This window comes from Paramisgurnus dabryanus, chromosome 22, assembly GCF_030506205.2.
Source record: "Paramisgurnus dabryanus chromosome 22, PD_genome_1.1, whole genome shotgun sequence".
NCBI classification, from domain to species: domain Eukaryota; kingdom Metazoa; phylum Chordata; class Actinopteri; order Cypriniformes; family Cobitidae; genus Paramisgurnus; species Paramisgurnus dabryanus.
This window is the reverse complement of record NC_133358.1, coordinates 117724-143903: the sequence shown is the minus strand read 5'-3', so window position 1 is coordinate 143903 and position 26180 is coordinate 117724. Positions and strand designations below refer to the sequence as shown.

Below are 26180 nucleotides of genomic sequence, written 5' to 3'. Positions count from 1 at the left end.
TGAGATTGGTCTAAAGTTATTAAGATCTCCCTGGTAAAGGTTTGGTTTTTTAATGAGCGGTCTAATAACTGCTAGTTTGAAAGCTGTTGGAACGTAACTATGGGGTGAAAATACTGCCAAAACTTCACACACACACAAAACGTGTTTTACTCGCACCCAACGATTCACAAACAAACTCAGTGTGGTTTGCAAATACAAAACATCATTCACAAACTAATGCATTTTGTTCCGCAAATAAGAAACGTACCTATCAAACAAATGCAGTATGTTTTACATATACAAAGAAAAGTATTTCTTTTATGACAAAAATATCCTCTAAATACAAACTAAAAATCTTTCAAGTACGAAAAAAAATCCTCCAAGTACAAACTAAAATCTTTCAATTACAAAAGAATCCTTCAAGTATTAAAAAAAATCCTACAAGTACAAAACAAAATTCTACAAGTACGAAACCAAATTCCACAAGTACCAAACGAAATTCTACAAGTACGAAAACCTGTCACGTGACTTTTGGCACTAATTTTCCGCCTTGCTGATCCACACACATGCTTGTAAAATGGGATGTAATTCGCACTCCACAACAGCAGGTGGCGCTGTTACCGACTTGCTTGCCGCCGCCACGGACATGGAAAGAGAAGAGAAGAAGAAACGCTAGCGTGAGGAGGGTGTTTTGAACACGATGAGCCGCCAACAGGTGAGTTTGCAGTCGTTGTTGGTGAAAAATGGTAACTAAACTCCAGTAATGTCTGTCGTGGGTAGTGTGAGATATATATATATATATATATATATATATATATTATATATGTGTGCGTGTGTATGTATGTAGCTTATGGTACCGCAGGAGCGCTAATCTAATTTAAACCGATTAGGCTGACTTAACTTTTCATTTTGGTTTCTAACTTAACTAAAATAAACTATGGTCACATATAACGTTACACTTGATACGTCTTGGTCTTAAGACAGAATTTTGAAGTGAAGACGACCTCAGGCCACACACATTTGTTTAAGCACCATCTGAGGAGTCGTGTTAAGTCACTGAAATAACAAAGTAATAGGAGGCATTTATTGTGAAGAGTTTATTAGAGGTGAAATGTCATTAGCGCAAACTTTTTTAGCGGCGCTGCTCGCGCTAATTCACGTGAAAAAGATGTGGAGATATTTAGAGTTAACATGTTCTTGGAACAGCTATAAATACTACAGGAGGTTAAAGTGTAAACAGAAACAGGCACAGTGCGGTATGTATGCTGGAAACAAACCGGTGTTGTGTGAAATTCTGTCCCCGTGAAAAACTGTCCCAATGGGCGGGGCATATATATATGCATATTCATAAGTTCGCTCCGCGTTGGAACAAGCGATTGGATTGCAAATTGTTGTTTGTTTCCCGGCTCCTTTTTGATATATTATTTCTTTAAGGTAATAAAGCCGAATTATCATATGCCTTGTTTAGATGCACAATTGTTTACATTCTTAACATAATAGGCTAAAATGCTTTCCATGTGTGTTTTGTAAGAACACTTTTCATGGCTATACAATATCAATTTTGCTATTTAGCCTACGTTTATAATGCTAAACAGCAAACTATAGCACGAAACGAGCACGTATTTCTCCTCATTGTTTTTTGTTGTTGCGATAGTTCATCTCTTGTTTTGTAGTGTATTTTGCTGCATTATTTGCATGCACTGCAATAAATCTTAAATATAGCTAACTGCATGTTCAAAAACAGTTTTAAAATGTTTCCTGGTGTTGTTTTGTTGTTTGCCTCTTTCCAGTTTTAACCCCAGTTGGACTTTATAGAGCCTTAACGAAAAGAGCCTTGCAATAATTTAAAAGGACATTTCTTATTTATTTATTCATATTTGCAAAAACATATTTTCTTACTGTTAAAGTAAAGACAAGAAACTCACTCACCAAGGCCAGATTTATCACATATCATTTATATAGTTAGTTATCTTTATTGACTCGAAGTCCAAATATAAAAACACACACAATATACAAACATCTATAGTATATAAAAGGTACACACAATATACAAACATCCATAAACAACCACAATCAAATATAACATACACATAGCACAAATGTGTGCTCACAGGTTAAAACATATACTCATATTTTCTTATAAATTATACACATGTATGTGAACATTACTCTATTTACAGGATTGCTGTAAATAAAAATGGTCTAACATATTTGAAAAGCTATTTACCTAAATACAAGACCTGCCTAATGCAAAATGTGGTTGTTTCCCTGTGTGCTAAGACTCTATTTTGGACCAAGACAAAAAGGTAATTTTGATTTGAATCTAGGCCATAAAAAAGCTGTAGTACCTTAAAACACACATACACACATGAAGACTTAACTTTTCCCATTGTAACTATTGGACAAATACATGAAACAATGAATTACATCCCAGGTAAAAAAGTAGTATACTTTAGTGTATTAGAAATATGATTAAGAGATATGATAAAGTACATGAAGTATAAATCATGTATTCTTCTACTGTTGTGCTTTATTTAAAGAGTATTTAATATGTACTTTTTAAAAGTATACTTTTAGTGTATGCACAAAATGTACTTAAACACAACTATAATTTGCACTTCAATGTCTTTTTAATTGTATTTCCATTCAAATGGCGATGCAATGCAATTGTACTGTAAGGGTGCTTAATTAATTGCTCATGAATCCTGTAGTGTATTTTCAGTAGTGTATGTTAATGCACTTGAAGTTTCAAAAAAGTTGTTCCATTTTAGTATACTATTTACACTTAGAGTGCAGACAAATAGATGTTAAGTTGAAGTTAATACATAGTTGAATACACTTAACTATTGGATTTGACGAAAATAGTACAAAATGTAGAAAATATACTAGGACACTTTTTTAAGTATATTTTTAGTAGAATTATTATTCACCTGGGATGCCATAGGTAATGTGTTCTTTGTTTATGCACATACACAAGATGTTACAAAATAAACATAAATGATTAAAGTAACACAGATGTACTACAGGCTACTGCCTAAACTGGGTGCCGCAACCACTCCGCCTGTCCGAGCTGTCACCATCGAGCGTCCTCTCTAGACAAATGGTGCAATCTGTATGTAGTGTAATATGGGCCAGATAAAAATGTGGCATAATTTGCATGTAAATTGACCTACACAAAGTATTTACATGGGATGTTAAATGCCTTATACTTGGGGAAAGTGTTAAAAGTGAGGTAAGTTAGGTGATGCAACCCATTCATATTTATACATCTAAACATTGCACTTGCTTTTCTTTTTTTTGTTGTTTAAGCAATTGCTCTATATGTGTAAATCAATCCTCTGTTGGGATAGAAGGGTGAATAAAACTTATCAATGCATTATCTGGTAAGTCTGACATCACTTACTGAAAATTACTTTCAGCCATTGAACCTCTGGAAGGGCAGTGCCAGTTTAATGAAAAGGCTTTAAGAAATCCTGAATTCTTTAAATGGATTCTATGCATCTGTACTACTGCAGCTGGATCCAGGGAAGTATGATGTGCTGATTGGGTCAAATAATGAGAACAACCACTTGACACTCATGGTCTGTTTCTTTTCATTCTCATCCTCTCTTTATCACTCTGTTTTAAAACATGTCATTATCTCATTCAGAAGGAAAATTAAAATGTTGTTTTTATCTTTTGGTTTCTCCTCCTTTTTTGCCTTTTAGTAACACAGGAAAACGCTCATAAACATAATTAAGCTGGTCTGAACAATGTTGGTCTTGCAATTAGGTAAATAACCTTAAAAAAAGTTAGGCCATTTTTATTTACAGGAATCCTGCTTTAATAGAATAATCATGCATCATGTTATTTGAATGATTGCAATGCTCTTTTCGTTAAGGCTCTATGAAGTCTAACTCAAAAGGAAACAAAATAACACCATAGAACATTTAACATTTTTATTTATACATGCAGTTAGCCACATTTGAGTTTTATTGCGTGCATGCAATAAATGCAGCAAAATACATCACAAAAAGATATTAACTATGGACAAGATACAACAAAAACAATGAGGAGAAATATGTGCTCGATTCGTACTCTAGTTTTGTGTTTAGCATTATAAATGTAGGCTAAATAGCAAAAACGATATTGTTTAGCCATGAAAAAGTGTTCTTACAAAACGCACATACAAAGCATAATGTAAACAATTGTACATATAAACAAGGCATATGATCATTCGGCGTTATTACCTTATATACATATCAAAAAAGAGCTGGAAACAAACAAAAATGTGCAATCCAATCGCTTGTTCCAACGCGGAGCGAATCTATGAATATGCATATATGCCCCGCCCATTGGGACAGTTTTTCATGGGGACAGAATTTCACACAACACCGGCTTTGTGCTCCTCGATCTGCACTTTACCTCCAACAGGTGAACTATGGTATATCAATAATGGGGAGTTGTTGTGAATAATTTGAAGAAAGACTACTTATGTTTGTTTTTTATAACCTTTTCACGTTAATGTGATGTGGCGAAGTTATGAGATGATGATAACAATAGAAAGACTGGTAAAAAATATGTCTGGCTGGCCTTTTATTTGTTTATGATGCATATAGTTCAATTGTGGTAATTGAGCTATATGCATCATAATTGAACTATATGCATCATAAACAAATAAAAGGCCAGACATATTTTTTACCAGTCTTTCTATTGTTATCATCATCTCATATCTTTGCCACATCACATTAACGTGAAAAGGTTATCTACAGTTGTAGTTAAACTGCAGTGCATTTAAAATCCCTGTAGCTTTTCAGTAGTTAAGTACTTCTGTTCATGTAGTTTAGCTAGTTAATTACAAACTGCAAATTCATATCATTCAAATAGCATTTTTTTCCCACAGCTCATTGGCCACAGTTGTTATTTAATGACAATCACCTGTTTTTTATATTTTCATGTGGTTTTAGTTTAAAGGGGACCTATCATAAAAATCTGACTTTTTCCACGTTTAAGTGTTATTATTGGGTCCCCAGTGCTTGTATCAACCAAGAAAATGTGCAAAAGATCAACCCAGTAACTTACGTTTTGGTAAACCATTCTCTGCAAGCATGTGAAAAAATAGCTCATTAAACTTTGGCTCCCCTTGTGATGTCAAAAGGGGATAATACCGACCCTTAATCTGCACTATCCAACCACAGCACTGCCATTTAGGGTGTTTTCACATATACACTGTTTAGGTCGGCCCAAATGACGTGTCGCTCCGAGTACGTTTCGTTTGGATCAGTGTGAACACAACAGCCGCACTCGGGTGCGCACTAAACTGCCGCTCCGAGACCGCTCTAAACAGGTGGTCTCGGAGCGGCTGTTGCCGAACTCTGGTGCGACCCACCTGTGGTGTGAACACTGCTGGACCTCGGGCCGAACCAAATACAGGAAGTTCTCCACATGTTTGAGCCACTGGGCTTCCGTTGTGACGTGAGCCGGGTGTTATATTGTGGGTTAACAACAAACAAGCCAATCCTGGTCCGTTGCAGAGATTCGCTGTCTCCTTTACGTTTGAGCTGATGATTTTATAAATGCATAGCTGTCCTCCACACACAAATAGTGACATTATGGGCTTTTTAGCAAACGGCTCCGTGAGAAAGGCTTTAATAGAACAGCTACGCAATTTCGCGTTAAACCAAAGAAACTTCGCAAAGACGTGCATCGTTTATCTCCACATCTTGATAGCTGCGCTCTCCCTGTCAGGCTGGTTGTCGTGGAAACGTGGGGGTGGTCATCAGACGGTAAGAGCTGTCAGAGACCAATGACAGCACTGACCGTTGTCACGTGGTGTACGGTGTGGCATTTCGAGTACAGATAAAAAAATTATATGTGAACACGGACCGCACTAACTGAAAAATGATACAATGTATTTTGGTGCGCTCCGAGGCCGCACCATGGTGCGCACCAACATATGTGAAAACACCCTTAGTGCAGAGATCAGATCATTTGCATTTAAAAGGACACACCCAAAAATGGCAAGTTTTTGCTCACACCTACAAAGTGGCAAATTTATCATGCTATAATAAATTATCTATATGGTGTTTTGAGCTAGAACTTCACATACATACTCTGGAGACACCAAAGATTTATTTTACACGTTTAAAAAGTCTTGTGAAATGTCCCCTTTAAGATGTATATAGCTGAATACTGAATACATCCAGAAGAATACATAGTGATGATGCATTAATCTGAGAGCTGATGAACTTATTTTTCAACAGGGCACACAGACCTTGTCACCAACCAACTAAAATGCTTTTGCATAGAATAAGGATAAGGCGAACTTTATTCACCCCAAAGGAAAATTCAATTTGTCATTGAGCTCATCTATTTATCAAAGAGTTACACATTTAGATTGCTGTGGGTAAGAAAGATCCTCTATAAGAGAGAGGAGCCATCCACCACCATTGTTTCTTTTGTCCACCAGGGTGTTATGAAGCAGACTGTCACTGCAGCATAAAATAAAACACTTGCCACAGAACTAAGTATATGGACATTTAGTGTGTAAAGTACCAATATTGTCCTAAATCCCATTCCCAGAATAAATGCATGTAGTTACAGGTGTTTTGGGAACACCAAAATAAACATTTTCAATAAACAAATGATTTTACAAACTCCTTTTACAAGTCTTTGACTCTGATTGAAATGAATGAAATTGCTATATTTTACTTCTCATATTACAAAAATAATCAGAAATTCCTAATACCTTGAAAATTAAAAGGATACAAAATGCAATGCTGAATTTCATTGCAAAAATCAATGGTTTATTGTAAAAGTTTATTTTTCTGTTTCCAAAAGACCTGTAACTACATGCATTCATTCTGGGAATGGGGCTTGGGACAATATTGGTACTTTACACACTAAATGTCTATATACTTAGCAGTTACCACATAGATTTTATGGTCCTACTACCTACCCCACATACCATTTCAATTGCTTGAAAATGACACAGAAATACAAACATGCCTTGTTTTATCCTTATTCTTGTCATGATCATTTATTGTGGAGGCTTCAAATTGTGGGAAAACAATAAACTGATTTATTTGAAGAAGTAGTAGTGACTGATACCAAATGAAACAAGAAAAACTGTTTTTTAATACCCTCAATATTAATGCACATTTTTTTCTGAAATCTAGGGCCCTTTCGAAAGTCGAGAGTAATTTAGTACAGACTTTGGTCTTCCACCCTAGACAATTTGGGGAGGCTAGGGAAAATATTTGTCAAGATATTATTGCCCAGACATGGCATGTGTTTTTCAAGCCTTAAAAATTAAAGCAGATTTGCACAGAAATATTTCACGTGTTAATCGTGTGCCAATATTTGAGGTCTCTATCACTAATGGTCATTAGTAGTTAGGCAGTCATTAGGCAGTAGTTAGGCAGTCATTAGGCAGTTTTTCATTATTTTCTGGTCATGTTTAATTATACCAGTATTTTTGACCTCATACATTTTTCCTCTCTCTCTAGGAACTGCTTGCACAAACAATGTTAGAGAGGCTCCAAACACGCCTCCAGCATATTGTCAGTCAGCAACCACTTGACCTGGATTACCTTGAATTTGTGTGTTCTCAGGAGGCTGTTCTTTTTAGTGCTGCCTCTAACCAGGTTCTCATCCCAAAAGCCATTGTAGATGCACTCACAGAGCTGCACAAGTTGGTTGTTGAAGAAAGAGAAAATCAGGTCCCCATAGTATCTGTGCAGGTTTGTCATGGAGCAACTGGGCGTCCAAGATTTAACATTTCTCCGGATTCTCTGTTACATCTCATCAACCAAGGTCTTCCTGTGCCGTGTATTGCTAACTTGATGGGAGTGTCCACTCGCTCTCTCTTCAGAAGAATGAGAGAGTTTGGCTTTTCTGTCAGAGCAAGCTATAGCACCTGTACAAACGCAGAGTTGGACCATTTGGTAACTGAAATAAAAAAAGACATGCCTCATGCTGGCTACCGCTTGGTTAAGGGAAGCTTGCAGGCCAGAGGATTCAGAGTGCAGTGGGAGAGGGTGCGGGCCTCCATGCACCGTGTGGACACTGTTGGCATCCTTTGTCGCATGAACCAGCTAGGGTGTGTTGTGCGTCGTACCTACTCAGTTCCTGGTCCCAAAGCCCTGGTCCACGTAGACACCAATCACAAGCTAATACGGTCTGTATAATTCTGAGATTTAAAGAGTATTGTCTTGACCAGCTGTATATGAAAACATGTCATGATATCACTTTTGTTTTGATTTGATGCCATATAAATGAAATGGATTTCACGTACATATATTGCATGCTGTACTATTATAGTGTCTTTTGTCTAACCAGGTACAACATTGTCATTTTTGGTGCTGTGGATGGCTTTTCTCGAAAGGTATACTTTACGTAAAAAAATAATTTAAGAGGACAGCTTGAAAAAGAAAAAAAAACACTCCCTTTTTTCTATAGATCATGTACCTCTTTTTTCTGTAGATCATGTACCTGGGTGCAGCAAACAATAATCGGTCCTCAACAGCACTGGCTTTCTTCCAGCAATCAGTGGAGAGATTTGGATTTCCATCAAGGTATACAGTGGGTCATTCCTTGCCTTCATCACTACAATATGCAATCTTGTATGCCATGCATCTAAAAAATTTACAGAAGGATATGAAGCAAAGAGATGAAAAGTTAAATGTGGCTGCTGCCACACCGAAGACATCTTTGACATGGCTTATTGACTAAACTTTTATTAATAAACAAATACTAAGCAATATTTCCAGAAGGCTTCTGTACGCAGAGCTATCTACTGCTAGTGTATTGGGCTAATCCAAAATTGTAAAAACAAGGGGTGTGTTCTGAAGACAGTCTGTGACCTCTGAGTTCTGAAAACACTCTCATTAGCACTTAGCACTTCACTCCTGATGAAATTAACACCTAAATTATTTGACCAATCAGAATTTTCATAGAGCCAGAATGTATTGACCAGTGGACTACAGCCCCAGCTGTCGTAATGTAGACAGTTTTATCTCTCATTGTATTTTTGTTGTTGTTGTTGTTGTTGCTAAATACTACTTACTGCATCTTTAAGTGTGAAACTGGTGTGTTTACATGTGTTGACAAACAAACAGGAATGCCTGAAGTTAAAATTGTTTAGAGCACCACAAATAATAAATGCTCAAAATGTTTATTATTTAGGGTAAGAGCGGATCATGGAGTCGAGAACGTTGACATTGCACGGCTGATGTTCTCTGTCAGGGGAACAGGAAGGTCCAGTTTCATTGCTGGGAAGAGCGTGCACAATCAAAGGCAAGTTTTTTGTTACACTTCTTTATATCAAAGCTATTTTTTTCATAATTTCACACAATAATTCTTTTCAATAAGAAAGAACAGCTTGTTTTTTGTACTTTTGATATATGTTCAAGTCAAAAATAGGAAATGGAAAATAATGGAACACAGACCCAATTTGGTTCATAATTAAGGCCCAATCCCATATCTCTGTCTTACCTCTTCCTCTTACCCCTACCCCTTAGTTTTGCACAATTATGTGAATGTTCAAAACTAAGGGGTAGGGGGAAGAGGTAAGACAGAGAAATGGGATCGGGCCTAAATTTTCTGATTTGTGTGACCAAGAAGTTGTGGACTTCTTTTGTGACAAAACAGAAGCAGAACCACTTGTATGAGGGCAGTTTCCCACCGGACCGATTTTAATGTAACACCCAGCCAGCTCAGATCGCTCCACTGGGGATTTGATGAGCAAACGAGCATCAGGTGTGCAGGCTGAACGTGGCGATTGGGACATGCCAAAGAAGGATGGGCTATAAAAGGGATTTTGGAGGAAGAAAGAGGGTTGTTGTTGTTGTTATTGCTGTTGTGGATTCCTCACCATATTGGAGTTACTGTGCTTAGTTTCTGACAGAATTGGATAACTCTTTGGCGAGAAACTTCGGACCGTAGGAACCCTTCCAAATGCTAGCATAATTATCTCTGTTTTTGGGCTTTTCTCTTCCTCTGTGCTTGTGGGCAGCCAGCTTTCTGTATTAAACCTGCTTGTTTCAGACTGTACTCCAGTGACGGTAGGGGATTGTGTGATTACAGAGCAGTCTTTGTATTGATCTTCTTGATGCCCGAATTTTCCAGCTCCATCGGGCCTTTACAGCGTGAGCGAAGTCTGTAGAGTGCGAAAAGCGGACAGTGCTGTATGTGGAGTAAAGTCCTGCTTATGTGGTTTCCATCTCAGTGCTACCATGGACGTTTCGACTTCAGGAGACGGGTCTCGGTCAAGGTGGCGGAATAAAAGCCTTATGTTGCTGTGAGTACTTGGATTTCAGTTTGTGTGTTGTGGATCACTACACATGTGTATTGCTGTGGATTGGTTTGACTACTACCAGAGTGTGAGGAGCACCCGCCTTGCTGATGTCCGCACCTTCGACCGTGAGTATCGATTAGTCGTACAGTCGAAGTATCTTTCTAACTAGTAGTGGAATACCGATTACAGGATTGAATGAAACGGGCTGTACATCTTCCAGCTCCCGTTGTGCTCATGTTACGGCCCAAAATGGGCTACCTCTCTCACTTTCACCTCAAGGAGTTCCCGCAATACCCCAATGACCACACGGACAAGTAAAATACAAATTAAACCAGTTTTTATTGATAAAATTTAGGGAACAAGGGTAGGGGGAATAAGAGCCTCCGTCGTTCTCTCCTGACGAACCCGAGCCTTGAGTATAGCAGGGGGGACTTTCCGTATGTCTTCGGTAAGTATGCAGAATTTAACCACTGGGTTGACCAAGGAAATGTAAGCCTTCGCCGGGGGTGGGAGGAGGGTGGCTCACAATATATCTCCAGGTAAGCTTTGAGTATTTCAGGCTGGGGGCTTCCTAGCGGGACTCACGATAGCTTCCAAGTAGGGAGGTAGGGTTCAGGCTCTGGGGCGGAGCGGGGCTAGCACTGACTCCAAGGATGGCCTAGGGTAAGTCTTCAGGTAAGGATACAATATTTGGGCTCTGGGCTCCACAGAGGGGTGATTTATGTACTCCAACAGGTAGATGTACGGGGCTCAGAGCTTAACGGGGGGGGACTAGATGGAAGAGTGATCGATGGTGAGTCTACAGGTAAGTATACAGTATTTAAGCTCTGGACTCTACTAGAAATGATCTATGATAACCTACGGGTAAGTGGGGGGGAACAGGACCCAGGCTCGAAGCTTAACAAGGGGTTGACACTGGACAAGGGAATGGCCTACGATAGGCCTTAAGGTGAGTATACAGGCTCCACTTCACAGTAGGGTTGGGTACCTTTCACATTTTTACCGGTACCGGTTCCGATGCCGGTACCTGGAATTCGATACCGGTACCCAGCGGTACCTTTTTCGGTACTTTACTCTGACTTAGGTGACTTTCAGTGGACATAATAAGCCCAAACCTCTCATTTTCAACATTTTGTTATTTATTTCGAAATGTTTAATAATACACACAATCTTTAAAAAAAAACATCCCTATAACATCCAGGGCATATGTTTTACATATAAATAAAATAAATAAATAAAATATATAAGTAAGACAAATGATCAATGAACATAAACCTCATAAAAGCAACATAAAAGTAAACTTTTATGTAGAAAACAATACTAGCAGTTGATTTTTAGAAAAATCAGCATGTCAACGTTCTCAGGTAAAAGCCATGACAGAGCGGTAGAGAACACTCGCTCTGAGGATGTAGAAGAGGACTGGACACAGAGACTTTTTTGCCAATCTGGCCAGCATTGGCATTTGGTCCGCATGTGGTTGAATGAGTTCAAACAGCCACACGGACCGCCTTCTCTCCTCCTATTCATCTAATCTGAGGTACTGAGCACAAAGTTTTACGTCATTTCTGACTTTTAGCGTGAACACACAGTCTTTAGCCTTTCATTGATAAAACTAAAAGCGGCTGATCTCCGCAGTTTCATTTCGCGAGCGCGTGAAAGTTGCGTGATCTTATTTCATTAATTGTGCTGAAATATCTGAGAAAGCTCCAACATATTCATGTACAAAACACTGTGCAGCATGTTTACTTAAAACACAAGCAGCGCCATAGTATTAGTTCGCGTCCATTTAAACCCGTCATTACTCCAGCTCGCGTTAAAACGAAAGCAAAGGGACTTCCCCGCAGTCTCCACGGACCACCACTCAAAGTAATCAGGACAGAAGCGATCGAAAGTGGACAAAAGAGACGGACTGGTGTTGCTAAATACCAGGTGTAAACAGAATTTGTCTCTCTCGTCCACTAGTGATCCGATCGACGAAAACGCATCTTAATAAGCTTTTATAAGCTTAGCTTATAAGCTGTGCTTTTAAATACACACTGTGTTTAAATAAGTGCTTCCTCAGGTTGGATGTATTACCACTGCTTGCCTTGCACTTACTGTTACAAATATTACAGGTAGCATTGTCTGCATCATCCTTTGTGAAATTTAACCACATGTTAGATCGCTTTCTGTTAGCCATTAAGCAAGTTGCAAAGGGGTGTGACTTACCACACGATCTCTCTCTCGCGCGTGCACACGCTTTCGCTACATACCAGACTCACACGGCGCGCTGACATGTTCTCTCAGGTACCGAAATTGAGCACCGATTGATTTTATGTGAATCGATACTGGGTAGTACCGACGCAATTCGGTCGGTGCCTATAAAAGTACCGAGGTCGGTACCCATCCCTACTTCACAGCAGGTTCAAGGTGGGTATGCAAGCTTCGCTTCACAGCAGGTTTAAGGTGAGTATACAAGCTTCACTTCACAGCAGATTCAAGGTGAGTATGCAAGCTTCACTTCACAGCAGATTCAAGGTGAGTATGCAAGCTTCACTTCACAACAGGGTTAAGGTGAGTATACAAGCTTCACTTCACAGCAGGTTTAAGGTGAGTATACAAGCTTCACTTTACAGCAGGGTTACGGTGGATGTACAGAAGGGCATACGGGCTTGACTTGACAGAGGGCTTGCAGTCAACACACTGCTTCTAGTCATAGACTTCACAACAGGTTTACGGTGAATATACAACTTCACTTCACAGCAGGCTCATGGTGGATGTACAGAAGAGCATACGGGCTTGGCTTAACAGAGGGCTTACAGTCAACACACTGCTTCTAATCATAGACTTCACAACAGGCTTACAGTGAATATACAGCTTCACTTCACAGCAGGCTTACGGTGGATGTACTGAAGGGCATACGGGCTTGACTTGACAGAGGGCTTACAGTCAACACACTGCTTCTAGTCATAGACTTCACAACAGGCTTACGGTGAATATACAACTTCACTTCACAGCAGGCTTACGGTGGATGTACTGAAGGGCATACGGGCTTGACTTGACAGAGGGCTTACAGTCAACACACTGCTTCTAGTCATAGACTTCACAACAGGCTTACGGTGAATATACAACTTCACTTCACAGCAGGCTTACGGCGGATGTACAGAAGGGCATACGGGCTAGGCTTGACAGGTAAACATACGGACTGGAAAAGCATAAACTTCAAATGAGGAGGACTGACAGTGGAGGAGAACGGCCTATCACAACCCCGGGTCTGGGTGTGGAGAATAAGTACAGCTGCTGTCGTGGGCAGCGATGGAACTACAGTCGATGCTCGTAGGGTCCTTTGCTCGGTCTAAGGCAGATCCTTTGACACACACATCAGCACAATACACTGCACAGCAATCTGTTTATGTATACACTCCAAATGAAAAGCACTCACCGTCAAAAGTCAATGGCACTCCTCTCGTCCCGAGATCTGTGTCCTCACAAGCATCGATGGTATGGGTATACAGCCACACGACAAACGAGTGAAATCACACACCCCAAAGCTTCCTCTGTCCTCTTTGGCTGCTTCCTATAAGGGATTACAGCGACGTGGTGAAATGTCATGAAACACAACAATCGTGATCTTACTTCGTTCTCAGTCTTCCAAAGCCTCTACAGCACTCGTTATTCCTCCAATACTTCCCAATTCCGACGTGTCTTTCCAACACCTGCATCCAACTCCTCACCAGCCACTTTCGTCTTCCTCTCCGTAACACCGGAACAAAGTACCACACCTCCATATCCTCATCGGCCCCTTTTTAAAGGCCCTCTTCCTCCTTAGCCAACCAATCCTTAATCGCCACATCTCTCAGTCACACCTGTTGCTTATTTAGCCTATAAACTTCCCCCGGAGTTTCGTTTTTAATTGTCCGGCGGGAACTTCATACAGGGATTTTTGGTTCCACCAAGAAACGTTCCGCCTGTGTTTCACTGCTATTGGCTTATCCAAGAAAGTCCTGTCTGTATACTTACCACTGCTTGCTCACACAGGAAAGCCTCTTCTGTATTCCTTGTTGTTTGCTTACGAAGGAAAGTCCCGTCTACGCACCCATTGTTGCTCATACAGGACAGCTTCCTTTGTACTCATTGCTGCCTGCTTATTCAGAAAGCTCTGTCGGTATACTTGCCACTGAAAACCTGTAAAAGAAAGTCCCTTCTGCATACTTACCACTGAAGACCCGTAAAGGAAAGTCTCTCCTGCTTACTTACCACTGAAAACCAGTAAAGGAAAGTCTCCCCTGCATACTTGCCACTAAAAACCTGTAAAGGAAAGTCTCCCCTGCATACTTACCACTGAAAACCTGTAAAGGAAAGCCTCTCCTGCATACTTACCACTGAAAACCTGTAAAGAAAAGCCTCTCCTGCATACTTAACATTGAAGACCTGTAAAGGAAAGCCTCTCCTGCATACTTACCGCCGTATACTTGGAGAGTCCATCTTGTATATCCACTGCTGTGTCCCTAAGGAAGTTCTTTTGGTGAACTTGCAGGAGGCCTGTTGTTCAGTCATCTCGTTGGGCTGGAGGAGAGAGGCCAGACAGAAGATTTTTAAGAGTGCTTTATTTTAACTTAAGATAAACTTGTTCAATTTTAAATCACCTGTCTGTCTGCTTTTTGGGAATTCCGGGTCTCCTCGTGGTGGTATTTGAGTCAGGGGTAGGATCTAGAGTCAGTAGCCTGCCCCGACCTGTGACCAATATTGCAGCAAATACACTTGGGCGATGGTGGTACCTAATTAAGAATATCTTAAGAATATAAGATTGATAATCACCATAATTGTTTTCCCCCACAAGTAAATTTAGATTTAAGTCTTTGACATGTGCCATATAGTGACTGACTAAACAAACTGTGATAAACATTTCTCTTTTGAGACCCTTTGGTTATGCTTTTGTAAATCTTATGTATTTTGTATGTAAACCATATCTAATCTTGCTCAAACCCTCTTTCTAGAATTGAATGACTCTGGAGAGATGTGTGGTGTGCTGTGACCAACATATACTACAGTGTGTTGCATTCACTAGAGGAGGATGGTTTGCTTGATCTGTCAAACATCACACACCTCTTCAGTTGTCATTATGCATTTCTGCCCAGACTACAAGCTAGTCTTGATGTCTTCACCAGTGGATGGGATAACCACCCACTTAGAACTGAGGGTAACCTAACACCCAATCAGCTGTGGGAGATGGGGAACATTCAGCATGCTATGGCAGAACCAGAAAATGCAGAGGTAAAAGGGAATGTCTGGGCCATTTTGTGCTTCTATGTTTTAAGTTTGTCAGTCCTGAAAAGCACTTATCTGAAGAGAGTAATGTACTATGAAGCAAGGTCAACATAGTTGTCTTTCTTTGTATGAGCATGGTCTGAGTCTTATGTTAATCTAATTTAGATGATTTGTTGAATTCGTGGTGCTTTTATTATTACTGTGCATAGCCTTTCAGTGCGTTCCACTGGCGCACACACACATAGCTGTTACAAATGAGATGCAGTGATGTACATTGCTTGTTTTTCATACTGAAGTGATATGCTCCACCATTAATGCTCAGTTAACTTTAAATGATCAATAACTTAATTACTAAGGCCTGTCTAACATTGCTTGGCCATCAAGGCTCACACCAGCAAACTCTCAGCGCACATGGGTGTTGCATTATTTTTAAGCTGAAAATTGGGACAAAATCTGCTCCATTGTTTAACCCTTGCTGAAAAGTACTGTACGCATGAAGTATGTGTGAAGATTTTAATGGAATTAAAGTATTTTCAATCAGTTTTAAGAATAAAATTGCCAATGGGTTTTATGCTTTACATCAGTGGTTCTCAAAGTGGGGTCCCCAGTGGTCCTTGACAGAGATTCAAGGGGGCTTTTATTTTTACACACACACCTTTTTAATTCCGACTTTTTCTATAAATTTTAAGACTTTCTATAATATTGACAATTTTTCCACAAATTTCTATATAAATTTTACCAAAAATGCATCCCACTAAAATTAATTTGAACATACATGACTTTGTCAATGTTATTCAGTCTCAGAATAAATATTGTTTATTTCTTGCGTTTGTTTCAAAATGATATCAAATGTGGTCCAGCACCTTCAAGTAAAAATGTTTGAGAACCACTGCTCTACATAAACACTTTACGTTTTTTTTTTTCAGGGATTGTACCTACCACATTTGGACTGGGAGGACAGTGGCCTGCCTGAGGAGCCACACCATGGTGTCACTGTTCCTGAGATGGGCAATGTACTGAGTGATGAACAAATGGCAGCACTAAGGAGAGATATAAATCCCCTGGGACACTCCCAATCACATGGCTCAGACATCTACCTACTTACCGTCCAGTATGTCCAGCAATTACTAGGCTTACAGTAAAACCTACTAGGCGAAGGAGCTGATTTTGTAACCTTAACCCTAACCCTAACACAAATACACACATTCTCTACATACACATACATTTGGGACACTTATTAACATCTCTATCGTTTCTTTTCACACTAAAACCACAATAAATATTTCTGAATCAGTTTTGTAATGAGAGCACTGTCATATTTTCATTTTAGTTAACATAAGGCTACTGTGAATGAACTTATGTATTTAGAGTTTGCTACACTTAACCCTTTAACATTAAAGACGAGTGATGCAAGAAATACGTTTTAACTGTTTAAAGCTTTCCTCAAGCAGTGCTAGCAGCGGACTAAAACTTTCAGCTCTCTAAATGTTCAACTCAAAGACATGAAGATTGTTTTCTTTTTATTGTAGTGTGAATACAATACAATCTTAAAACATCTTGAGGGTTTGAACAACAACAACAAAAATATAGAAACTTAAGTTTAACTGACAACAACAAACAACCCAGGAGACAATGCAACATGGTCACATTGGGGGAAATGTTGAAATAAAAGGTTTTGAAGGTGTCAGAAAGATGATTAAAAAGACTAAAGACCTGCATCAGATTTTAGAGTGATGGGAAAACATAGAAGGACTCAAAGATAAAGGCAGATGAAGACATTCATTGAATTCTTTGAATACATTTGCACACTGTTTGTGGAGGTAAAGGGGCGTAGTCTTAATTTGATATCCAACACTGAACAAAAACATGAATGAGAACTGCCCCTTTGAAAGAAGCTACATTTTAGCATTGCCATTACACCAATCCAAATCCAGTGTCACATGTTTGAAGGCAGGCAATCAGTTCTTCCTTAAATACAGTGAAGTCTTTGTAGCGGACAGGAAGACGGAGGGTCTCGAAGCACGTGGAAGACTTTGGCAGACTACAGTCAGTCACCTCTAACGTGAGAGTAGTTGTAGGAGCCTCCCATCCAACCCAGAACTTCATGAGTGCCTTCAGTTCATCACTGGATGCTACAAAATAGAAAAGTATAAATGCTCAAAATGATAGAGAATGCGTTATTTTATACACATTGCTGATGGTTGTAAAATCGTTTTATTGAAGAACACCACCAACCAAGATTTTACCTGACAAGTATTAGCTATGTAGCTGATGCAAACACTAGATTTTATCATTACAGATACAACTCAGTTTTATAGAAAATGTTCTAAACAAGCTTAAGAGCCATACAGTTGCATTTATGCAATATAAAAATGAAGAACCTGGACAGTGTTTTTTCAGATATGCTATCAGCCATTGTTTTAGATTTCTGGAATGATCTCATTTCAGGTTATCAACAGAAGGCTGGCTGAACATATTTGTATCTGGAAAACCTGCACTCGCCAGGTTCTTTTGATAAACAGTATGGCACTCTGACTTTTGTGAATAGTTTTGAGTATTAAAAGACTCTATAAGGGTTGTGAGATATAAGCCAGGTCTGGTGTACAATTTTAAAGGAATACACACTTAGACTAATTAATACATACCCATCTTTTTTCAATGCGTGCACTGTACAGCGCGTCGTGAATGTGTTAGCAATTAGCCTAGCCCCATTCATTCCTATGGTTTTAAACAAAAGTTTTATTTTGTGCCACAGTACTTACTGGTGTAACTATGTAACGGTCTTTAAATAGGGAAAACATGGAAGTGTTTGGTGGCTTCTAAATTCATCCCTGTTTGGAACCATAGGAATGAATGGGGCTAGGCTAAATGCGAACACATTCACGACACGCTGTAACGTGCACGCATTGAAAAAAAATAGATGTATTAAAGGGATAGTTCACCCAAAAATGAAAATTCTATCATCATTTACTCACTCTCATGTTGTTACAAACCTGTATAAATGTCATTGTTTTGATGAACACAAAGGAAGATATTTTGAGAAATGTTTTTAACTAAACCATTTGTGGACCCCATTTACTTCCATAGTATTCTTTTTTCCTACTCTGGATGTGAATGGAGTCCACGAACGGTTTGGTAACAAACATTTATCAAAATATCTTCCTTTGTGTTCATCAGAACAAAGACATTTATACAGGTTTGTAACAACATGAGGGTGAGTAAATGATGACAGAATTTTCATTTTTGAGTGAACTATCCCTTTAATTCGTCTAAGTTTAAGTAAGAACAGTAAAATATAAAAACATTATTTTATACATTCGTTACATTAAAGGAATACAACACTAAGTACATTTACGGTCTTGTTTGCACAGGATAATAAGAAAATTAAATTGTCATTAAAATGTACATACACTCACCTAAAGGATTATTAGGAACACCATACTAATGCTGTGTTTGACCCCCTTTCGCCTTCAGAACTGCCTTAATTCTACGTGGCATTGATTTAACAAGGTGCTGAAAGCATTCTTTAGAAATGTTGGCCCATATTGATAGGATAGCATCTTGCAGTTGATGGAGATTTGTGGGATGCACATCCAGGGCACGAAGCTCCCGTTCCACCACATCCCAAAGATGCTCTATTGGGTTGAGATCTGGTGACTGTGGGGGCAATTTAGTACAGTGAACTCATTGTCATGTTCAGGAAACCAATTTGAAATGATTCGAGCTTTGTGACATGGTGCATTATCCTGCTGGAAGTAGCCATCAGAGGATGGGTACATGGTGGTCATAAAGGGATGGACATGGTCAGAAACAATGCTCAGGTAGGCCGTGGCATTTAAACGATGCCCAATTGGCACTAAGGGGCCTAAAGTGTGCCAAGAAAACATCCCCCACACCATTACACCACCACCACCAGCCTGCACAGTGGTAACAAGGCATGATGGATCCAAATTCTGACTCTACCATCTGAATGTCTCAACAGAAATCGAGACTCATAAGACCAGGCAACATTTTTCCAGTCTTCATCTGTCCAGTTTTGGTGAGCTTGTGCAAATTGTAGCCTCTTTTTCCTATTTCTAGTGGAGATGAGTGGTACCCGGTGGGGTCTTCTGCTGTTGTAGCCCATCCGCCTCAAGGTTGTGCGTGTTGTGGCTTCACAAATGCTTTGCTGCATACATCGGTTGTAACGAGTGGTTATTTCAGTCAAAGTTGCTCTTCTATCAGCTTGAATCAGTAGGCCCATTCTCGTCTGACCTCTAGCATCAACAAGGCATTTCCGCCCACAGGACTGCCGCGTACTGGATGTTTTTCCCTTTTCACACCATTCTTTGTAAACCCTAGAAATGGTTGTGCATGAAAATCCAAGTAACTGAGCAGATTGTGAAATACTCAGACCGGCCCATCTGGCACCAACAACCATGCCACGCTCAAAATTGCTTAAATCATCTTTCTTTCCCATTCTGACATTCAGTTTGGAGTTCAGCAGATTGTCTTGACCAGGACCACACCCCTAAATGCATTGAAGCAACTGCCATGTAATTGTTTGATTAGATAATTGCATTAATGAGAAATTGAACAGGCGTTCCTAATAATCCCTTAGGTGAGTGTACATCACTCATTACATGAGGGAAGTATACCATTTTGAATGAACCGGCGAAGGTACCCTGCAATGCGGCTCTTATCTGTTACAGAACACTCGTCGTCGTCATCATCATCAGTCATTGTAGGCCAGATGATGCGTTCCAGAATGCACTACACATACAACACCAAACAGATAAGCCATCTCAGAATAAGGGTTAGGTTTTACGCACGCACGCACTGCATTTGTCTTGGGGCAATGGTGCTTACATAAAAAAAAATACAAATCACACAAAATAATTAAGATATAAATTCACAAAAAATATACAAGCCAGTGGCCACACACAAAAACCCCACAAAAATGAAGTACTTCTTAAAAAAGTACTTTTTCAATCTGGAATAAGCAATTGTCCTGTAGTGTTGGTGTTCCCCTAATACAACAATCAATTTCCAGATATGCCCAAAACTGCTTGTCTTAAAGGGGTGATCGAATGCAAAACCGATTTTACCTTGTCATAGTTGAATTACAAAAGTTTGATGGGTGAACAGGACATATATAGAACCTCAAAATCCCATAGGCTGCGTCCAAAACCGCATATTAAACAGTAGGTACTGAATGAGATGAAGTACCTACTTACTGGCCGTTAAAACAGTAGGTACTGTATAGTATGAACCCGGGTAGTATGAATGAGATTCGGATGTACTACATCTGCCATGTTGATGGATCACGAGACATACGTCGTCGTCTTGTCATACCAGCGTGAAAACGGCCGCTGATCGCCGCATTAGTCTTTTCTTCGTTGCATAACTCCGCTCCTGGGGCATCATGGGATAGTGAAGTGTCCATTGTGTGCACACTTCAAAATCTAACCGGAAGTAGTAGGTCATCTGAGTACTTTTCGCATACTGTTTTTGGAATACTATGTATTCGGACATACTACTCGCCTCGCCTACTGCTTTTCGCCTACTTTATAGTATGGTAGTAGGCGGTTTCGGACGCAGCAATAGACACCTCTTTCCTCTGCTAATCTCAATATTTGAAACTGCTTCTGAAAACGGCCAAATCCCAACAAGTTGATGTCAACTCGGTTCCTGTCCCTTATTTGGCTCAAGTCGCTGTCTTTGTCACGGCCCGAAATTTACATGCACCACTGACCTGAGATCAGCTAGTCCTCTTAATCTAGGTTGCACACAACTTATTAGGAGACCTTAAAGAATAGTGTGAAATTCTCCATATAATCATTCTATCACCTCTTTAACTGAACTATTTACCTGTGGGGTCAAGAAAGCACTCGACTCCCGAGGGAAAATCACTGGAGCTACATCTGGACGTTCACTAATGAGTGGCCACAACATGGTTTCTTTAAGCCCTTTTCTTATTTGCTTTATTTGCCTCATGAAACGTCCAATAACCTAGTGAGAAAAGACACAAAGACAAATCTTTACATGTATAGTGGTTTAAAAGAGTAATTAATGATGTTAAATAGTTTAAACAATTTTCAAATACCGCATGACATAGAAGCCTTTCAAATAGCCATCTTCGGTTGTTTTCTGTCATCAAAGGAAAGTCCCATGCAAGACACAAGTTGTCAAGGCTCTCCTTTTCATCAGCTGAGAGTTTAGCACTCCCTTCAAGCTTTAAGACAAAATATGAAGAGATGATGTGTCATTAAGCAAAAACAAACAAGGCGAAAAAGGGATAGGTTCCTTTACAATATTAGACAGAATGGAAGAAATGCTATACCAAAATCTATTAACCTCTGGACACTGCCACACCATATGGTAAAAAGTGGCAACGGTATTGCCTGTACAAAAATCACAGAATGGATTATCTCTAAAATTCATTTGCTGCAATCTTCTCGGAGTTAGATAAGACCTATGGACTAATCTGTAATGTATCATTTGATGGTCAAGATTCCGAGAGGATAATAATATATTTGACCAGACTGTACACCAGTCTGGGTCCTGTGAGATGTTAATATCTGTCTTCCAGAGTCTAAAAAGAGGTAATGGCTTATATGAAGCTTTTGTTATAAACTTATATAAGACTGAGACAATGCCATTCATTTTACCCTTGGTATCAACAATTACATGAAGTGGATGATTCTCCAACTCAATACCCCAAGGAACACCTTGAGCACGCATCGCAGCGCGCAACTGTAAATAAAAATAAAAAGTGCCCGTTAAATTATAAGATCTCTCCAGGTCATGGAATGCACGAAGACCCTGTTCCCCTATAATATCCCTAAAGACACAAACCCCTCTGTTGCTCCACTTAGGGAACACAATTGGTTTCTTTTCAATTAGAAGAGAATGGTTGTTAAAAATAGGAGATTGAGCAAAGAAAGTTTTTGAAATATTAGCAAATCGATTAACTTTGTACCAAATCATGAGTAAATAAGAAATTATTGGCCCAAAATCCCGTTTGATTTTATTATGGGGTATATTAGAATAGACCAAATTAGACAAACAATATGGTTGTACTAGACGTTCTTCAATAGGACGCCATGACACCAAAGTCTCTGGATTAGACCATATGGCAAACGAACGCAAAACAAAACACCAAGAATACCACTCAAAATTGGGCAAATTGACACCTCCTGATGATCTATGTCTTTGTAATGTAGATGCTTTGATTCTGGGTTTTTTTTTGTTCCATAAATACGAACTAATGATTCCTTGTAGCTTCTTCCAGTAACCATCCGGTGGAGCAAGGGGGATCATACTGATTACAAAATTAATACGAGGTTGTATATTCATCTTAATTACCGAGAGTCTGGAACGAAAAGAAGTAGGAAGCATACCCCATCTATTTAGGTCCCCTTCCACATTTTTTAGAACATTATTATAGTTTCCAGCAATTATTAAACTAAGTGAAGGAAAAATGGACACGCCCAAATATGTGAAAGTACTAACAACTGGAATATTAAGAAGAGGTCTTTGATCATTCGGTCCCCCCAACAACATTAACGCCGATTTTGTCCAATTAATTTTGTACCCTGAGATTCTGCTAAAATGGTCAAAAATAATAAGTAAGTGTGGGAGGGATTTAGTAGGATTACTGGTAAAAATTAAAATGTCATCTGCATACAAAGAAATGCAATGTGGTGTATCATAAATAATAATTGGTTCTAAAACCTTTGACTGCCGTATTGCCTGGGCAACAGGTTCCAAAGAACAAAGAGAACAAAGTTCTCTTAAACTAACAATAAACAATCGGCGTCTTCTTCTGGCTGGTTTGACAGCCGCTAAAAGAATGATAGTCTCTCGCTGGAAACCACCGCATACACTATTAGTGAAGAAATGGTTTTCTTCTTACCGGGATATTGTACAGCTAGAGCTTTCAACAGCACGTTTACATCATGCTAAAGCTACTAATATTGATTGTTGGTCAGAGTTATTAGAGATGTTGAATGAAATGATATAGATAAGACAAAATTTTATTTGTTTTTGCTTTTTTCTTTCTTTTTTTTTTGATTGGATATACATATTATGTGTCATGTATAAATGAAATGATCGTTATGTTGTATACATACCCTACTTAGCTTTGTGATTACTATTTAGAATATTGAATGGATTTGTACGGATTTCATAGTTGTGAAGGAGGAACACAGGATGTATTTGATATTTCCAAAATGGAAGATGGTTGGGTGGCAAGGGGATAGGGGTGAGAGGTATGTGTGTGAGTGTGTGTATGTATGTTGTTGTTGTTGTTGTTGTTGTTGTTCTTTGTTGTGTGCTTTTTGTTTGTTTTTTTTTTTTGTTTTTGTTTTTTTCTTGTTGGGCTCTATACCTTGAGCTAATCTTGTTCAGGGGTTGGAGGGTGGGTTTGGGTGGGATGGGTATGGGGGGAGAATGTAAGGAGGTGAAGGAAACAGGCATTACATTATGTAATATTTAATTGTTTTTATTATATATATATATATATATTTATATATTATAATTTTTTTTTTTTTTTTGTTTCTCTTAATGATAATGATGTATAATTATTGTAATGTTTTTCCTTTTTTTTTTTTTTTTTTTTTTTTTTTTCTTGTAAAGGTGGTGCTGTCACCTCCTACATCTCCATAATCACTATTATAATATAAATAAAGAATTGATCACAAAAAAAAAAAAGACAAAATATGAACACTCTCAAAGGGATAATTCACTCTAAAAATGAAAATTCTGTCATCATTTATTCACTCTCAGGTTGTTACAAACCTGTATAAATGTCTTTGTTCTGATGAACACAAAGGAAGATATTTTGAGAAATGTATGTAACCAAACCGTTTGTGAATGGGGTCCACGAACGGTTTGGTTACAAACCTTTCTCAAAATATCTTCCTTAGTGTTTATCAGAACAAAGTCATTTATGTGGGTTTGTAACAACATAAGAGTGAGTAAATGATGACAGAATTTTCATTTTTGGGTGAACTATACTTTTAAACCCAATATAGAAGAGTCTAAAAAAAATTTGTGCAGTTTGCAGAATACACACCAGTGTAATTTTCTCCCGCAGATCAATGTCTGGACAGTCATTGATTTGTATGATGGCAGTTTCAACTGTGCCCCCACACAGGATGTGAACAATCGCAGGGCTCAGGCCTGTCAGTGCAGGACCTCCATGCAAAAAGCAATGACCAATCATGCGGCCTGCCATCAGAAATAGGTCACTCTCAACAAGGAATGCAGAGGATGAAGGTACAAGATGGTCTGGCTCTCCATCAAACAGCTTTGTCTCACCAGAATTTCCTGTGCAAACATAAGAAATTCCTTGACCAATTAACATTAAAAATTTAATTTTTAGTGATTCTGTGGTTGTATAGAACAAGGGACATCAATAGGTATGTACAGTAGGTATAATCCTAAAAACATCTTAAATGCCTCGAAGTAAAAAGTAAATGTTCCCAGTTTTAATCTAGTGTTTCTGTGTTAATTGTTCTTTTGGCTTTTGATATGACATGTCAAATTAACAGTATCAGAATATTTTTACCTCAAAATAGGTATAGGTAAAACAGTATTAAACGCCTGATGACAGCTTGAACACAGGGGTGTTTACAAAAGTGACAAGACTACAGTCAGAAGCAAACAGCTTTTTGTTACGAATTTTGAATCAAATCCAACTTTGGGCTGTTACTCCCCCAAAATTCTTTTTCACTGAGAAATAAGTTACACCATAGGCTCTAACTTCCGTTTCACAAGGCCTTTTAGCATGTATTAATTGGAGAAATGGCGGCATTAAGAATATTGCAGCTAAAACACTCCATAATATATGGGAAGGTAATTAAAGACACTACCAAAGTTCAACTTAAAACCATTTTTTAGCTTCTCCATGATTCTGGAGAACAAGAAGCGGTTCACTCCCTCTCCGATTGCAGGATCACCTATTAATTATAAGAAATGTAGAGATTCTGGGTTATTTGTGAAAAAAAGACAGCACACAACAAATTCTAAAATGAACTAAAAAGAGAGAAAAAAGATGAACCTTCAAGTGTGCATTGCACAGGATTTGCCCACTCCACACGGCGTGCTTTATAAAAAGCAATTAAAGCCATTTCCTGGTCCGACTTGCTGCCTCTGAGGTCAATGTGCAAATGCAGTGGCTTCCCTGATGCATGAATGTCAAGTACAGTCTCCCTGTACAGCTGAGCAGCCATTGCCAAGTCTGGTATGGTCTTCCAGTCTATAAATGTAGTAAAGATTTCAACACAGAAAAGGTCATCAACCAAACATTTTAACAAGGACCACTAACAGGGTGTAACAAATAGACTACAAACACTCAGTTTTGTTGGTAGAATCAGAAGGTCCTGAAGAACATGTTGGCAGATTCTGCAAAGGTGCAATCTGAAAAGATGTGCCAGATGGTCCTTCCATTGCTTCTAAATCCACTCCACTGCTGTCAAATGAGTGCTCCTCCTGAGTTGATTGCCTGAAAGACATAATGTCTGTCTTTTAGCATTTTCTACTCCTGAATATGATCAAGGCAGATTCTGGACCCTATAAATTGAGCAAATGTCTGCTAACTCTGATTGAATTGCATAGAGCCTGGGAAAGCCATGGAGAAACTTTTACTTTATTATTTCCAAAAAAATGTCACAAGTAATGTGTTGTCCAAAAC

The 26180-nt window shown here is 38.9% G+C and overlaps 2 protein-coding genes and 1 long non-coding RNA gene across 4 annotated transcripts; 2 read left to right on the top strand and 1 right to left on the bottom strand.

The window, feature by feature from the left end:
• The first annotated feature begins 642 nt into the window (after positions 1-642).
• Positions 643-16667, top strand: LOC135777781 (uncharacterized). The gene is made up of 3 exons (XR_010544329.1): positions 643-694; positions 15373-15508; positions 16429-16667. It is a non-coding gene; the product is annotated as an uncharacterized lncRNA (long non-coding RNA).
• Positions 7471-14063, top strand: LOC135777722 (uncharacterized). Its single transcript, XM_065287946.1, has 5 exons — positions 7471-8137; positions 8299-8344; positions 8443-8534; positions 9145-9266; positions 13882-14063. The coding sequence occupies exons 1-5, from the start codon at positions 7485-7487 to the stop codon at positions 14061-14063; spliced, it is 1095 nt and encodes a 364-aa protein (XP_065144018.1). The 5' UTR covers positions 7471-7484.
• Positions 16668-17112: 445 nt separating the features above from the next.
• On the bottom strand, positions 17113-25987 carry LOC135777780 (uncharacterized). 2 transcript variants are annotated; one of them, XM_065288013.1, is made up of 8 exons: positions 25840-25987; positions 25548-25745; positions 25360-25446; positions 24561-24814; positions 21588-21716; positions 21353-21493; positions 20140-20254; positions 17113-17634 (listed from the first exon to the last, which is right to left on the bottom strand). In XM_065288013.1, the coding sequence occupies exons 1-8, from the start codon at positions 25934-25936 to the stop codon at positions 17417-17419; spliced, it is 1239 nt and encodes a 412-aa protein (XP_065144085.1). In that variant the 5' UTR covers positions 25937-25987; the 3' UTR covers positions 17113-17416. The 2 variants fall into 2 exon arrangements, with proteins under 2 accessions (XP_065144085.1, XP_065144087.1); XM_065288015.2 differs by having other exon boundaries at positions 17520-17634; positions 20166-20254.
• Positions 25988-26180: the final 193 nt, after the last annotated feature.